The sequence below is a fragment of the Typopeltis vanoorti genome, chromosome 19 (assembly GCF_054136105.1).
Source record: "Typopeltis vanoorti isolate ZY-2024b chromosome 19, IOZ_Tvanoo_1.0, whole genome shotgun sequence".
In the NCBI taxonomy this organism is placed as follows: Eukaryota; Metazoa; Arthropoda; class Arachnida; order Uropygi; family Thelyphonidae; genus Typopeltis; species Typopeltis vanoorti.
Genome location: NC_143567.1, coordinates 36,498,438 through 36,515,377, shown reverse-complemented (window position 1 = coordinate 36,515,377; position 16,940 = coordinate 36,498,438). Strand labels below are relative to the sequence as shown.

Genomic DNA, 16,940 nt, shown 5'->3' with positions numbered 1-16,940 from the left:
CGCATTTTCCTGCCAGCGACCGTATGCCGTATATGCCATACGCATGTGATTTGTACTAATCGTGTTATGATGGTGATTTTAATTATATCCATCCTGTTTTATCCAGAGGCACAACAGTGGTCATCGTATATCTGGCAGATTCATTAATCGTGTGGTGGTTTTTCAGGGGCAGCTCATGCATAGGCACTGAAGAACTGCAGCACCCCCAATTTTTCTCGATATATAAATATATTTATTAATTTATTTATATTTGCTTGTAATATTTAATTTTATCATCAACAATCGTATACAATTCCCTTATTTGGTATAAAAAATAATAAAAATCCACCTTGTAGCACTTAGGGCATAGGACTCCTGCAGCACTGTTGACCACAGTGTCATATTGCTACAGGCGCAAGCGTATGTCCGCTAATAGCATTATGCTATTAGCGTAATGCAGCACTGTACGTCGCGCAGTTCCACTGTTGTTTATGTGCAGTTTGCTTCAGTAGTAAAGTGTTCGTAGTGCTTATCATGTTCACTCGATCTCTTTAAATATTTGGACATTACAATTAAAGGATTTAATTGTAATGTCCAAAAATTGTAAATGCATTCCTTTAATTACAATTAAAGGAATGGATTTTATTTTTAAGTAATTTTGAATTATACCAAACTGTATAATTTTATCGATAATAAACAATATTTTTTTATGTTTAATTTTTTTTTTAATTTTTACCAAAATTTTGATATTTTATCCAAACAAATATACATTACTTAAAGTGTGTATGCATATTTCGAAAGTTGCAGCATCCTCATGATTTCAAGCCATGAGCCACCACTGGTGGTTTTATTTATATCCGTCCTGTGTGCTTCTTGTATTCGTTACATTGCGATGTGTGTTTCTGTATAATCCATTATCATACGGATGTTGTTGTCTGCATGCGAGGGATTCGGTGTGCTCGGCTGCATATTCCCGCAAACGACCATACGAGATACAGAACTTCGCTAAACGAGACGCTGACAGCTATCCTTCAGCAGAACTGAGCCTCACCGTGACGTCACTTTATGTAACTTTCATTTTATCCCCGATTTTAGAAATGGATTAATTACAAAACCAGTAACGAGAATAATTGGAGACTGTAGTTCCAAATAAATAATATAATATAGTTATGTTACTACTTACTTTTAATGAGATGGTTCAGCTTCTTAGCCTTTGCAGAGTTGCTGGATATCTGGCTCAATATTGGCCGGCTTCATTCGAAGATCGGCACACACACACTAAGATGATTTCTGTATTTTGTTTTTATTTGAAGGAGCGATGAAAATCCTTTCCCACTAAGAAGGTTGTAGAAAACTGCATGACGATTTTCAGTGCTTCTTCGGATAAATCGGGAAATTCACTTCTCCCTGATGGCGTGATCCAGAATCGAGCCAAACCAAGATCACGGAATTGCATTTTAAGCCCACTGTCACTTGAAAGCTCAATTAACTATTATTTTTTCGATAACGAAAGGTTGTTCTCGTGACTATAAGCCCGAAATAGATCTCGAACCCACATTAATTTCTTATGAAAGTTATTGTTATTATTACATAACACCTCCCAGGTGTCCAAAGACTCATCGAGGGAGGGCACTACTATACAACTCTCCGTCTTCCTCACCAATCCACCACCAGCAACTACCTTCATCATCTACACCAACGCCATCTACCACCGACCACCACTAGTATTTTCACAGACAATCACAAACATCCATGTCCATGGCATGATTTGAACCCACAACCTTTTGGCTGGAGAGCGAATTCGCTAACCACTCGGCCAACCAGGTCTTGTTTCAAAATTCTGTTTCAGGGTTTTGAGGTAGTCACAAACCCTTTCCAGAAACTCAGAATCAATAAAAAAGATCATTTTCCACTAAATAGGATCCCAATGAAGGAAAAGGTGCAAATTATCTGTCTTTTACATAACTAATGCACAACGCCAGTTTCTTTTTTTTTTTTTTCCCTCGAATGCCTTTATTTTGTCGTAGGCATCAAGAACAGTTAAAGAATTTCCCTGAAGGAAGAGATTTAGTTCATTTAATTTCGAAAAAATGTCTGAAAGATGGTATGGTGTTAATAACCATGCTTCATCAACAAGGGTTGATGCAAAATTAGAATTACGTTCATTTACAAACAATAAAACTTCATGCCTTAATTGAAATAATCTTGTTAGTACTTTGCCCCTGGAAAGCCAGAGAATTTCAGAATGAAGCAAGCCTGTGTAGCTCAGTGGATGTGGCGTTTGCATACCACCGCGCTTGGCCGCACGAAGGAAGTCTTGGTTTCGAGTCTAGTCGGCGACTAGAGGAAATTTTTCTAAGCCTTTTTTCGACCAGTTCCCGAGTTAGTCGATCTCTGGCACGGGCAAGCAGGTTTTTCCTCCCGGAAACTCGGGTTTTTCGTCCTGTGAACTCAAGAAAATCGACCGTAGAACCCACATTATTTCAGACATTAAATATATTGTGGTAGGGTTAGGGACCACGAGATGGCGGCACATTTGAGCCGTCTCTCTTCACTGCGTACCGCTTAATTAGTGATAGCCTTGGGCCATCTGTCTCTGATTGGGTACCAGTGGAGATTGAACTGCCCACTCAGTCTCCAAAAGTTAGATAGGGCTAAATGGCCTCGCCTACTCCCGTATAAACGGGAATAAAAAGGCGTTAGCTGATTTTTTTTTTTTTTAGCAAAAGTTGTATATATATTCACTGCCCATTTCATCACAGAGTACTGAAAATAGCCTGTTATTTAATGGTCAAGCCTTAATAAAATGAACTAGCTTTACAGCGTTGTATAGCACAGTTTTAAATTCTGGTGGCATTCCGTTGGAGGCCAACTTTTCCCTGTGTATGAAACCATATATCCGAAGCTACTTCCTTGACAATAGAACAACCCCCCCCCCCCCCCAACCATACTTGCCTGTAAGGGCGTGAGCTCCATCCAAACAGAAGCCCATGCATTTTTCCCACTGGATCCCTTTGTGTATTATGTAATTATTGCGAGTGTGAAATATTTCTTCTCCAGTTGTTTGGGATGACAAAGTTCTACAAAACAGAATATCGTTATGAATGTCGTTATCTTGGGCATATCTTACGTAGCATATTAACTGCGCATCATCTGTAACATCAGTAATCTCTTCTATTTGTAATGCATAATAAGGGCTCTTCTTAAGTCTTTCGACTAACTGAGATTCTATGTCACCTGCCATATCATTAATTCTGCGACCTGCAGTGTCATTGAAAGAGGAATGAAATCAACATCTTATAGTAACTTGTTGTCAAACATAGTCTTTGCCACATCTTTTATAGCTGGAAGTAGTAAATTTTCCCTGATAGAATGAGCTTTCCCTGTTTTCGCTATGCGCAAACTTAAGAGATAGATGCTTCCAGTGTCTTGCTATTAATCGAACCCGTGGCCAAAAGTACATCTTTTTCATGATTTAATCTCCCTAAGCGTCGCTGAAATTGGCTTTTTTTTTTCAATTTGCTTATTTTTCACATCACGTTTAATTTCTAAATGTCAGTTTCGCAGGTTTCATGCACTCGTTCGACAACACTTCATAACATAAAATACATTGAGGTTCCTGTTCACCTTCATCTCCACATCAAGTAAACCCGAATTCCAAATATGAATTGTTATATTTCCTACTGTATTTTTTCTTTGAACTGATTGTTTCTTCTATTTTAATAGTATCGGATTAATTTGCCGTTACAACACGTGTATCACAATTAGGGTTAGCATCACCTGTTTCATTTGCTCTTCTTTTCAAAGTCCTAGTTCTAAGCTACTTTTCCATTATTAAAAAAGGTTTCCGAAAAATATATAAATACTGGGGTTAACTCACGACACACTTTGTCCAAGTATCATTTAGCACTTCTGAAGGTATACTGAGCCTTGGTTGAATTAGGAAAACCTCAGTACAGTCGACAGGATGTAGAATAGAGGCAGAGTGCCTCATGATGCGGCTTAATAAGGGCGCTCGTGCAGCCATATAGGTGCCGTCGTTACGCTAACAATTCCTGATAACGTAGCAAGTGCGGAAAGAAGTTTTCCAAACTTAAACTGGTTAAAAATTATTTGCGAACAGCAATGACCCAAGAAAGATTGCTTGGTCGAGCAACTATATCGATAGAGGCGGACATAGCTTATAATTTAAATTTAGAAGAGCTTATAAACAGTTTTATTGTGCGATATTCCCATAGAGCAAACATTTAATATTATTATGTAATCGTTTTGCATTAATGTTTCTCTTGTAATAAAAACAAAATAGAATTCGAGATTTCTTATATTTTTGTCTAATAATCCATCAGGGGTGATTTTTAATTGTTTGCTTCAGGGCGCAATCTAATCTAGCGACGGTCCTGGAAAACCTTCAGTAATAAAAATCAATAAACAAGCAATTGGTTGAAATGTGGATAACACATGTTCACTTCAAATCTGACAAAATAGCAAGGGAAGGCGGAAGCAATAAAACTAATTGTTGTTCACTTCACTCCTCTTATTATTCGTCATTCTGCTGTTTCAAATTATTGTAGTGCCAGAATGACACGTAATAAAAGAGGGGTGAAGTGAACAACGATATAGTTTTATGCTTCTGCATTTGCTTTTTTTGTTGTCTCCATTTTATTTCAATATTACTTACTTATTCAATTTCGATTTGTTTGGATAACTAAATAAATATATATTTATTTAATTTAAGTCTGCCTGCAGACGACCTGATCGATCATCACGGACCACTGGTTTAGAAACACTGGTATCATCAGATTATTAATACTCCATTGAATCTTATTTCATGTAGCAATACTGTTTTTTTTTTTTTTTTTTTTTGCATGTTCTTTTATTCCAATCAGTTCATACAAAACACATATGCCATTGGGCAAAAGGATTAGAAAGTGCTTATTTAGCTCATACTTTTGAGCAGTCAGTCTTCATCTCTCAGCCAACAGTGATGGTGAGAACATTATTTTCTGTAATACTGAGTTGTCGATTTTTGAGATGCAATAGAAAAAATTCGTTTATGAGAGAAAAATCCTCTAGCTGAGGGGTTCTCCAAACTGCGAGGTGTACTTCTCTTGGGGAGATACAGGAAGAGGCTAGGGGGATGTGTGAAGAACCTTTTAGGTGTACAGTTTGTTACAATAAATCCTGTTGTCATAAAATACTAGTTTCAAGCGTGTAACATGGTAATGGAGGCACAAACACTGCTTTTGCTTACAGTCGGCTGGTCGAAGTTGTACACCTACAAATCAAATCGGATTTGATGTATGATTCTGATAAGAAGGATGATCTCATTGAACTACAGAGCAAATGTTTGCTATGGAAAAATTTCGTTAATCAAAATCTTGAATTCTGGTGTTCCCAAATGGTTGCATATCCAGTTTTGACAATTAATGATCTTTTAGCCTTAACTCCATTTGCTTCATCTTATATATGCATCTTAACATTAGTCAGTGTGAAGACAAAGTTTAGAAATCGATTGAATGGCAGATATGTTATTCGTCTTACACAGTCATGTTGCTCGATTTTCTGTGTTAACTAGGCGAAAGCAGCAACATCCATCTCATTAAATTGTTATGATTATTTTATAATTGTTTATGTTAATTAATTTTGTTTCATTTGAACATTTTTATTTTTTATATCTTTATTAAAAATAAAGTTCATTGTATATAATTTTCATTGTTAATTTTAGTGCTTGGATTTTTAGGGATGGTATGTACATTAAGATTACACTCAAGGGAGGTGTGATGGCAAACTTTGGTAACCCCTGCTCAAGCTCATGTCAAAAATGATTTAACTCAGGAACCAGCAGAAGAAAGGTGTAGAAAAAGTTGCTCTACTCAGCAACTAGAACTGGGCCTATAATATTATTTCATCAAGCTGATTAGAGCTGTAGAAGGAAATTCCATTGGATTATGCAGGCACCTGGAAGATCTGTGATAATTATTTTCTCAAGTAGGTTAACTGTTCAATTATTATATTATTTCTTAAAATCCCTAAAGAAGCCAAATGTTGAGAGAGAGAGAGAGAGCACAGCATACTAAACACAAGAAAACGGCTATTTTTAATATGGAGAAAAACTAGCCAGTTTCTGTAATCTGGCTGACAGGTTGAATTTTTTTGAGATGTTTACAATGGGTTCATACAAATTGGCCATATGCATAAGCACCTTTGTGTTTTTTATGATTATCTAGTAGAGAGAGCTTTGTTCCACCAAGCATGCTGAAATGCAAATTCAGTTAAACTCAAGCAATTAGGGTGGAAGCAGTTGAGTCTGCGTGTATGAAAGCATGAATGGCAAGTGAGTGTAAGAAATCGCCAGTCACCAAGTGCAGAATCTAGTCTCTCAAGCTAAAATAATTGAATATATTTTATAGGGTAGTCAATTCAGGAAGTGAGGGTGATTGGGATCCTAAAGGGACGTTGCAGCTTCTATATACCAATCAGGTAGAAATTAGATGGATGAGTAATATCATTAAGCAGGAGCTGCAGAAGAAGAAAATGCTGTGGAGGATATATATATATATATATATATAAGTAGAAAGATTACCAGCAAACTCATGAACAGTACAAGGGTCAGACAAGAAAGGTGACAAGCATGGTAACGAAGGCAAAATAAGATTACAAGAAGAATCTAGTGAAACAAGATAAAGAAAATCCCAAAGTTTTTTTATGTGGCAAGAGGAAGAATGATTATGGAAGATTAACCTTAATAAGCACCGTTGGTGATGAGGTTACAGAAACAGAAAATAGTTTGAGTTACCATTTTGCAAGGGTATATTATCCAAGTGGGATTACTGCTGTGACAGACTTTATGTGGGAAATGAAGTGGATATATTGGAGATTCTTGGGATATCGCAGAATGTCATAGCTGTGGGATTAGATGGGATATTAGCTTGCAGTTTGCAGGAATGTGCAAGGGAACTGGAAATGCCTCTGACTAGGCTCTTTAAGTCTCAGCTCTGGTAGAGTTCAAAGGGAGTGGAAAGAGGGCAAAATAATTCCATTACATAAGGGAGGTCTATGCCTGCAGTAGCAAATTATAGCTTAATCAGTATTTCACGAGGGGGTGATAAAAGTACTGGAAAAATTGGTCAAAAAGAGAATTCAGGAATGGGGTTAAGATCATCACTCAAGTTCTTCAATGCCCATCTCATCAAATCATTCTCTTGCACAGATCTCGCTTGGTGGATGTAGGCAATTCATGTTAATAGAAGAAAGAGTCCTGTTGTTGCCATAAAGTTGGAAAAACAAAATTGTCTAGATCATCATTATAGGCAATATTAAGATTTCCAGTCAATGGAACTAGTGGTTCAAGCCCAATGATGCCTCCTCCAACCAAATTTCACAGTTGGCACAGTTCATTTGGGCAGATAGTGTTCTTCTGGCATCCTTCAATCACAGACTAGTCTGTTGGACTGCCAGATAACACATTTACACTGTTTCAAGGTCCAATGGTGGTGAGCTTTGCACCACTCCACCTGAAGCTCAACATTCCATTCTTCCCTTGCTAACAGGCTTGTGTGCAGCATTGGAAACCCATGTTCTTCAGCTCTTGATGAACAGTGCTTGCAAAGGCATTTTGGAACTCAGTAGCAAGAGGAGAGGTGATGTTTTTTGTGCTACATGCTTCAGAACTCAGCAGACCCATCCTATGATTTCATATGGCATACCACATTGCAACTGTGCTGCTGCACTTGTTTATACTTCGCAATGTCGCTTAGTTGATCAGAGCAGCTGCAGCAGGATGCCACCTTTACAAACTGAGTTGTAAAGGTGGCATCTCAAGATAGTGTCATGATGAATGTCGCTGGGCTCTTCAATATGGCCCTTTTACTGTTAGATTGCAAGACTGTTTCATTTTATACCTGTATGAGCCATATTTGTGATGTATATAGTCATATCAATTACTATGAAGGAGTGTCCAGATATTTTTGATCAAATAGTGTATTAGTGCCAAGTATATGATTTGTTACCAATGGTGCATTCTTTTCTAAGTTCATATTAGTAGATGTGAAATCTTCATATGATATTTAATATAGGTTATGAATAACTACATATCAGAATTAAAAAACAGAAGATATTATCATCTAAAAAAAAAAAAAAGTAGGCAGATTGTGATAATGCAAAACAAACAGCTGATTGCAAATTGCCTACAGGGAGAGTCTTTATTAGACAAGAGGTCATAAGATCAATCTGCTAAACATCATTTCCACATTTTGCATAATGACTGATTATCCCTCCCCCACACTAAAAAAAAATGCTATAAACTTGTAAGGATTTATACTGGATAGTATATAAAAAGATGGACTTCATAATAGCATTATTGGGTTTTTTTTCTTTGTCTCCCTCCCATGAAAAGTTGTAAACATATAGTAGAAAATAGTGTGGGTGGGCTAAGGAATTTATTTTTTAAAAATTTATATATATTTATATATTTTCATCTTTATTTTTTATGTAGACTGAGAACTTTGCTCCAGAGACCAGATACACAGACATCCAATAATCAGGACCGGTGTGATGAAATTCATCTCATATCTAAAGACAATCACAAAACATACCATGTTCACAGCAAGATTTGAACAGCAACCTGCTGGTTGGAAAGCAAATACATTCACTACTCAGTCAACCAGGCTGATATAATCAGAAATTGAACATGTTGTTTGTGGCATTGCTTATTCAGAGAATTTTGATTTGTTTATTTTTGCTATTAAAATATCATTCTAAATCATTCTTCTAACAAAAGCAGAATCATAATAAAAAACAAACACTTGCATCAAGAAATCAAAAAACTTTCACAACAAAAAGGACTGCACTACAGCAAAGATAATTATTACAAAGATAATTATTACAAAATTTCATAAGTCATACTGTAAAAGATGCACCTTTACAATAAAATTGAATTTAACTTTAACATCCTGCAATGCAAAGTTTCACACTTAAAATGCCTCAAACATTAATTAAGGTTAAGGCAGTTGCTCTCTCAACCATCCATAGAGTCTCCATAGCACTGCAAATAGGACTTAATGATGTAATAACACAGATCCATATGTCAGATCACTTGGGTATCATCATCATCATAAACCATAGGCACCAACGTTCCCTCTAAGCTGTGTGCGTGCACACATTTTACAACTAGCGCACAAAGCAAAAAATATGCACACACTAGATTTTCAAGATGAAATTAAAATTTATTAATTAAAGACGTTCCACTTAAACATTAACCTATAAATTCTTTAAAAAATATGGTAACTCAGCAATGCTCAAGCGTATAACCTCGCATTTTTTATTACATTCTCGAAGTTGCACAAAACTTATAAATTATTAACAGTAACCCTATTTGAGGCTAGCGATTTGATGCCAAAGTGAAAGGGGTGTGGCTTAAATGTGTAATTTTTAAGTAGTATATAGAATGGCGCACGGTTTGTTTACATCTCAGGCCTGACTCATGGAAAATTCCCAAACGTGATTGGCTGATCAAATTAGTTCAAGATCATGATGAATTAAAACAATGGTTTCATAATTTTAATAAAAATAATTAAATACTTTTTTAAAAGTATTTAATTATTTTTAATTAATATTTTTAATTGTACTCTAATTTAAGTTTTTAAACTTAAATTAGAGTACAATTAAAAATATTGCAGCGTTTCAAAATTCTCTAATTTTTAAAAGGAATTTTAAAATAGTAGACTAAATAATAACATTCGTGTACACGCATTGAGATACAACCAAGTTAATTAAATCTAGCCTCTAGGCATATCTTTTAGCTCTTGTGTTGCCCCCGGCAATGTTTAGTGTTGGTTCAGCTTTAGCCTTGCCAAGTTATTCAGTGAATAGTGTACATTTGTAAATTTATAAAAACAATAAAAACCATTCTTCAAATAACAAAATTGCAAAAAACTGATGCACCATGTTAAATTCAAAGGAAGCAAAAGGTGTGAAGCGAAAATGAACTGCTAGCTGCTTTAAAGGCTGTTTACTGGGGAGACTACTGCTGTGTGTGGGAACACAGTGGGGAGTTGGGGTAACCTGGCTGACATCCTATTGACACCAGAAGGTAAAGAGTGAACTAAAATCTTTTAACATTTTTGCTTAAATGATCAGTATGGTGACTCATATGGGTGTGCACATACTTTTCAAAAGAAGGCAAATTTTGCACACATGCAAATTTCTGTGCACACTCACAGCAAAAAATTAGAGAGAACATTGATGAGCACACTGCCCATTGGTGTCCGATGTCTCCTTCACTATCTTCTTCCATCTTTCTTTGTCCAGTGCAGTGTCTGTAACCCCCATTCCACACCAGTCCTTTATGTAGTCTATCCATTCTCTGTATGGTCTACCTTTTCTGTTTACACCATCCATAATACCAAACATGAATGTCTTTACTTCTTCCAATGTGTAATTGCAGCTTCCACTGTATAATCTTATGCATTAAATTCTCTTTTGGTTGTAGCTTCTAATAGAGCTCTTCATTTGTGATTTTCTGTACCCATTCTATTCTTAGGTGTCTTCCTTATTTATTACCCATGTTTCTAGTACTTTTAATTTCATTCGCAGGCTGATTGCTTTACTTTTCTAGATGTTACCCATGGCCTTCAGATTTGTTCTCCCCCTTTACATCCTGATCTTTATTTATTTTTTACAGTCCAAGTCATGTCATTTTACTTCTCAAATATGTGAATTATTCTACATTTTCTATATCAATTCCATCCACTTGTATCTTTTATTTCATGTTCTTCTCACCAAATACCATTGTCTTTGTTTTTTCCAAGTTCATAACAAGTCTAAATCTCTTCCCTTCCTCATTTAACAATTTCAATGATTTTTGTAGTTCCCTTTTGTCTTCTTCAATAATAACACGTGTGAATCTCAGATTGTTAATTCTTATCTCGTGTACTAATATTTCTTTTGCATCCTCCTTCATTTTGTCCATTGCTCTTTCTAAATGTACGATGAAAATGCTTGGTGATATTGGGTCCCCCTATCTAGTACCTCTGCTTGTTCTAAACCATTTTCCCAAATTCTCACCTAAATGCTACCATTGCATTCTTATAAACATCTTTTAATATGGCTATTAGTGTTCTGTCAATTCCATAGGATTCTAGCACTTCTAATGTCACTTTCTGGTCAATGCTGTCAAATGTATTCTGAAAATCAACAAACCAAGTATATATGTTTTTGCTTTTTGTCTACTTGGGTATAGGAAGAAAGGCATTATATTAATGCCATTTGCTGAGATCAACAAGGTTGGAAGAGTGATCAAGAGAAATTCAAAATGAGAATCATTAATGGAATATTTTGTGTGTTTGCATGCATGAGAGAGTGTAATCAGTAAAAAAGAACAGTAGTTAGGTTTTCCTAGGGAATGCCAAACAATGAGTAAAACCTCTTTTGCATAGGCCACATTGCCCAAAGATTGTAAAATTAAGGATTTGATTTGAAAATTTTCTGATGCTTTGAATCCACAAGAAAGTGAATGTTGAATTGAAGTCGTTAAACTAACCGTACAGTAATTAAAGGAATCCTCATTGTCTTTGTCATTGTGTAAATTATAAGCTGACAAATTATATTCTGATTTTCATCCTTTACTCGAGCATGAGCAAACAAAAGTTTGCAAGCAAAACAATTTCAGAACAAGGCTATTTGTATAAAGTTAGTTTACTTTATGTCAAATTGTCCCACTGGCCCATTATGTACAGCACACTTCTATTTGAATGTGTATATTGCCAAGCATTATGAGAAGAACCACTGCCTAGACCAGTAGAAGACAGTGAGAACAAAATTAATGACAGAATTTGTAGTCATGGGAAAGAATGTTCCTGTTGTCATTTGTCTTTATCCTTTGTTATCCCTTTTCATTTGGGCATAGCTATAGAATTCTGATATTCTAATCAACTTGTTCCAGAAATTTTGCCTTGGTCTTTCATATCATCAATTAGTCATTATCTATCTTTCAGAAATTATTTTCAAGAAATTTCTCTGCCTCAGAAGAGGTTCTATCTATTTACCTTTTCTATTTTCCACTGCCTTGGCATTTTTATCCTCTTATTCACCAGAGTACTTCCTCATTGGTCATTTTTTTCATCAATTTAATTTTAAGTAATCTCTTGTCAACACCACAACTTAAGTGCCTCCAGGCATAATGTTATTTCAGACTGGTTGGCCAAGTGGTTAGAATACCCACTCTCTAAGAAGGTTTGAATCCTGCTGTGAGCACGGATGTTTGTGATTGTGTTTAGGTTGGAGATGAATTTCATCACCTGGTGTGAGACCGTCATCCTGCTTAGTGGAGGACTGAAGTGGCTTGATAAAGTTTCATGTTTTAGTCTCTAGAGAAGGGCTTCCAGACTATGTAAAAAATAAAATTAATAAAAATAGAAAAAAATCATTAGCCTATCCATGATACTAATGTATTACAGGTTTACAACCTTCCATGGGTGGGACTTACATAAAAAAAATTATCATTCACTCAATTAGTAAATTGAATTGTGTCCCCCCCCATCAAATCTTCATAAAATTGGTGAGAATTTCATGGATTTTCTTGTGAAAAGATAGTTTTTGCTTTCTGTTTGGCCTCATGTCACACTATATTCTTATATATGTGACACTATATATAAACTGGTTCAGATTACATTAGGGTTTCCTCTTTTTTTTTTAAGTGAAAAAAAAAAACTGTGCAGAGAAATATTTATTTTTATCCCTGAAACTTAGAAGATATAGTGAAGAAGGATAAATTTTCACAGTCTTCAGAGTAAGCAATGAAGAAAAGAAAAACAGAAGTAGACATTATGATAGTACTTTAAAAAAATACAAGTTTTCTTTAACTGTACTGATGAAGATGATTGGCTTTATTTTACACAAATATAACATACACACAGTATAACATACAGTGTGCGTTCAATGCCAGCATGAAAAGAATGTAAACAAATGCAGCTGAAGGGCTTAATACCAAACATTCCAATAAACTGGGAACAACTGAATGTATCCATTTTAATTAACATAAATATATTGCAAAATTTCCAAATTACACTATTTACTTATTCAAAAGAAAAGGTAAACAATGCAAATGATATAATGCAATAATACAAACATGTTCAAAAGCAACTGTTTTAAAATTTGCTTCAATATTATTTTGAGCAACCAACAAATGGGTTTCAGGCTATAAATATACAGTATTTGTTAAATAACAGATATACATATATATATATAGTTAATACTTAACTATTTGCATTTCACCAGATTCATTAAAATTTAAAAACTGCAATAAAATCATTTTAATGCACACAAACAAGAAATTTCCTATGTAATGACTGGTTTAGGGGCATTTGGATACTTAAATTTTACAGATAAAATTTTCAAATGAGTGAAACAAACACCAAATGAAATTTTTGCATAAATGAGCATATCTGTAAGAAAAACTTGTAAACAAATTTCAGTTTGTTAACTCATGACATTAAAGAAAGGAAATTCAGATGACTGGGGCTGGAGAAGATCTGCCAAAAAACAAGCTGTTCCTGCAAGCCCTTCATATAAGCTATATGGGCAATCTGGGGTACGGGCATTTTTAAATTCATCAGTGAAAATAAATTCAGCAAATTGAAGTGCTCGGTGTAAATATTTTGGATCTTCAGTTAAACGGTACAACAAGAGAAAAACATATCCACTGCCTGCCACTCCATGACAGATGCCTGGTCCTTTTCGTAATAATCCTTTTCTCCAGACAAGTTCACCACATCTAATACAAGACTGAAGGTATTTTGGATCTTTCCACAATAAATAAGCTTTTGCCATCAGATATATCACTCCTATAAAAGAAAAAAAAAAATTAAAAAGATGATGATAATCAAAATCAGATGGTCATGAACAAAAATAACCATTATGTTTGGTTCAACTTGTTTATTAACATCTTACAACAATTTTTTTTTTAAAAAAAACTCTCTCTCTCTCAAAGCATAAAATAAATTTCAAGACTCAGCTAAACCAAGTTTTCAAAATTAATCTTCTCAGAGTTTTAGAGTTAGGACTCATATATAAATGTATGAGTCCTAACTCTAAAAAAGATTGTCTGAGGCAGCTAAAACATCATGTAATAAAATCAGGTATTCTATTTTTTATGCCATTTCATGAGTACAATTCTACTCTGTATAAACCATAATAAAATTTTATATTATATACATAGGCTGAAAATGATATTAGATTGGTAAGTTGTGAACATAAATGATTCTATCAGCAACAATACAGTAGACTGGTACCAACCAGTCTGCAGTATTACTACCTAGAATGATGGAGCCACTGACTCATGTAGACACATCTTGTTCTGATGTCAGAAAATACTCGAGGATCTTCATTCACTCCTTAAGTGTCCAGAGTCAGCGATACTATATCCAGAGTATCAACTATTTAGTTGACAGGACTGAAATTTTGCTGCTAATTACCATCTGTGATAGAGTCAAATTATGCATTCTGTAGAATAACAGATTGGCCACCATCAGTCACATGACAGGTCAATACAATAATGATCTGCAAAATAACATTTGCAGACCATTATTGCATTAGATGCTGAGGAGGCAATTATAATTATGGTCATGCAAGAGAGACATGAAGAATTTATTCATTTAAATAAATGCAACTGACATTTAAATGAAAACACTCACAACATACTGTAATCCTGTAGTGCATTACTATTGTGGATGAGCTAGGGATACTTTTTTCTATTTTTATTAATTTTATAACTTGCTTATACTTTTTATTTATTTATTTTTACATAATCTAGAAGTTTTGGTGATTTGAGTAATACAAAACTGGTCAAATGAAATAGCAGAGTACAGTATATAATATCTTCAGCAAAACTGTGGACTGAATATGCAGTCAACTATAGGAGGTCATTACAGAAAGTAGATAGGTGAAAGAACAGAACACTGTGGAACTCCAGCATTAGTTTGTGAATAATGATCCATCACCACATGCAATTTGCATCCACACAGAAAGATGGCTACTCAAGTTGCATAAGTTAGACCATACAATAAGAGCTTAGTTAATAGACCTCTGTGTTGAACCCACAAAAATTCCACTGTGATATCAAGAGCGATCACTTGTGATTCCACAAACTTTTCCATGGCATTTATCCACAGGTGGGAAATGTAAGCAAGAAGAACTACTGTTCGTTGAAAGTGAAAGAATCCACACTGGAAATCATTTATTAGTTTAGAGGCTTCAGGCTAGCAGAAAGTTGGATGCTAATGGTTTTTCTCCATTACTTTAGAAAAAAAAGAAGCGAGTAAAACTAGACAGTAAAGTGTTTACTCACATACATAAGTGAGTGATATGTTTATACTGCAAATGAAAGAGAGTATTTTTATTTTATTTTTAAATAAATATTGATAACAAAAATTTGTCACCTCCTCTCAAGAATGCAGTAAATATCCAGATGGAAAGAAACCAGTGGAATAAGAGAAAATAAGGCAACAGACTACAGGAGTCAAAAATAGCAGAAAAAAGAAACCGTCAGTATAATCAGAGTAATGATATTGGGATCAGGAGGCTTTTTAGTATCCAGTTTGGACAAGATTCTTCTGATCTCTTTCTGGAGAGAATTAAAGAAGGCATATTGAATGTTTGTTGCTGTGTTTGCAAGTTTAAGGGAAAAGCACAGAAATGGCAGTAGCTAGTTCATCTAAACAACCTCATGAAAATATCTATAGAAGAGGCATAAGGCAAAAAAGGGGCTGTGAAGTAATCTGCGTGAGAAGGATCATCAATTGATCAGATTCCCTCTAATAGAGAACAGTTTGGTTAACTAATGATCAGTATTAGGTGTAACATCTCAAATTTTAAAAATATGCCAACATTTATATGGAGTTAGAAGTTGTAGAATTGTAGTTTGAGTAGAAAAGGGCATCTAGTTTTTTGGAGTGGTGTGGATGTGACATGTTTATACCAGAGTCGGCTAGAAGTATAAATCAGCCCTTTATATTATGAAAGGTGAGAGAAGGTAGAGTTTTAATCTTTCTTGCATGAAATAAGACAGCACTATGTTTTAGTAGCACTGAGGCTGACATGATTGTCCTCACTCTACTGAAATATGGCAAGAAGGGAAGGGTTTAAGGCATTGGCTATGGAGGATTGTAACTAGGAATACCTGAGTACTGCAAGATTTTCCAAATGAAAAAGAGTGTTTTTTTAAAAAATAAATGTGAATCCAACCCATGAAAAGATGTTAGCCTATAATGCTATGATGGAATTAGTACTGTGTGTGTGGAGGTGGTTAATGTCAGAAACTGTTCAAGAGACCAAAACAAGGAACTTTTTTCCAAGCCACTTTAGACCTCCAACAAGTAGGGTAGTGTTGGTGGTCTCGCACTGGATGATAACATTCACAAAACATCCATATCCATGGTGGAATTTGAACTCACAGCTAGTTTTTAGAGCAGAATATAACCACTCAGACAACCATGCTGCATTTACTGTCATCAACAAAATTATGAACAGTTCAGGTTATTGAGAGAAATCATTTATGAATAGGAGGAAAAATCATGGCAAATAGTACGGAGTCCTGGAATATACTAGCATAGGTGAAGAAATCTAAAGAATGGAAGCCATTCATCACAACATGTGCTCAATAACTAGAATAGCAATCCAACTGCAAAACGTGAGTAGCAGATCATAAAGGTGGTACTTCTAGCATGTCGACCTCTGTCCAGACAAAAGTCCAGGGCACTTGTTTATGTTGCTCCCACCTATGGAAGACTATTTGTAAACCTATAGCACATTTTGTACCATGGATGAACTCAAGATTTTTTTTTTTTTTTTTTTTTTGTATCTTAATTTATTGTTTGCATAGTCCAGAAACCCTGCTCTAGAGACCAAACATTCAGAGTACCATATGAATTTCTCCATACCTTTTCCTGGCTTGTGACCAAAGGTAG

The 16,940-nt window shown here is 35.1% G+C and overlaps 1 protein-coding gene across 1 annotated transcript in view; it reads right to left on the bottom strand.

Annotated features, from left to right (window-relative positions):
• Positions 1-12,842: 12,842 nt before the first annotated feature.
• Positions 12,843-16,940, bottom strand: part of LOC150095998 (lanC-like protein 3) — a 58,913-nt gene continuing 54,815 nt past the window's right edge. Inside the window, exon 4 of the mRNA XM_090409110.1 lies at positions 12,843-13,820. Coding sequence (XP_090265236.1) covers positions 13,456-13,820 — 365 coding nt within the window. The 3' untranslated portion in view covers positions 12,843-13,455. The remainder of the gene's footprint in view (positions 13,821-16,940) is intronic.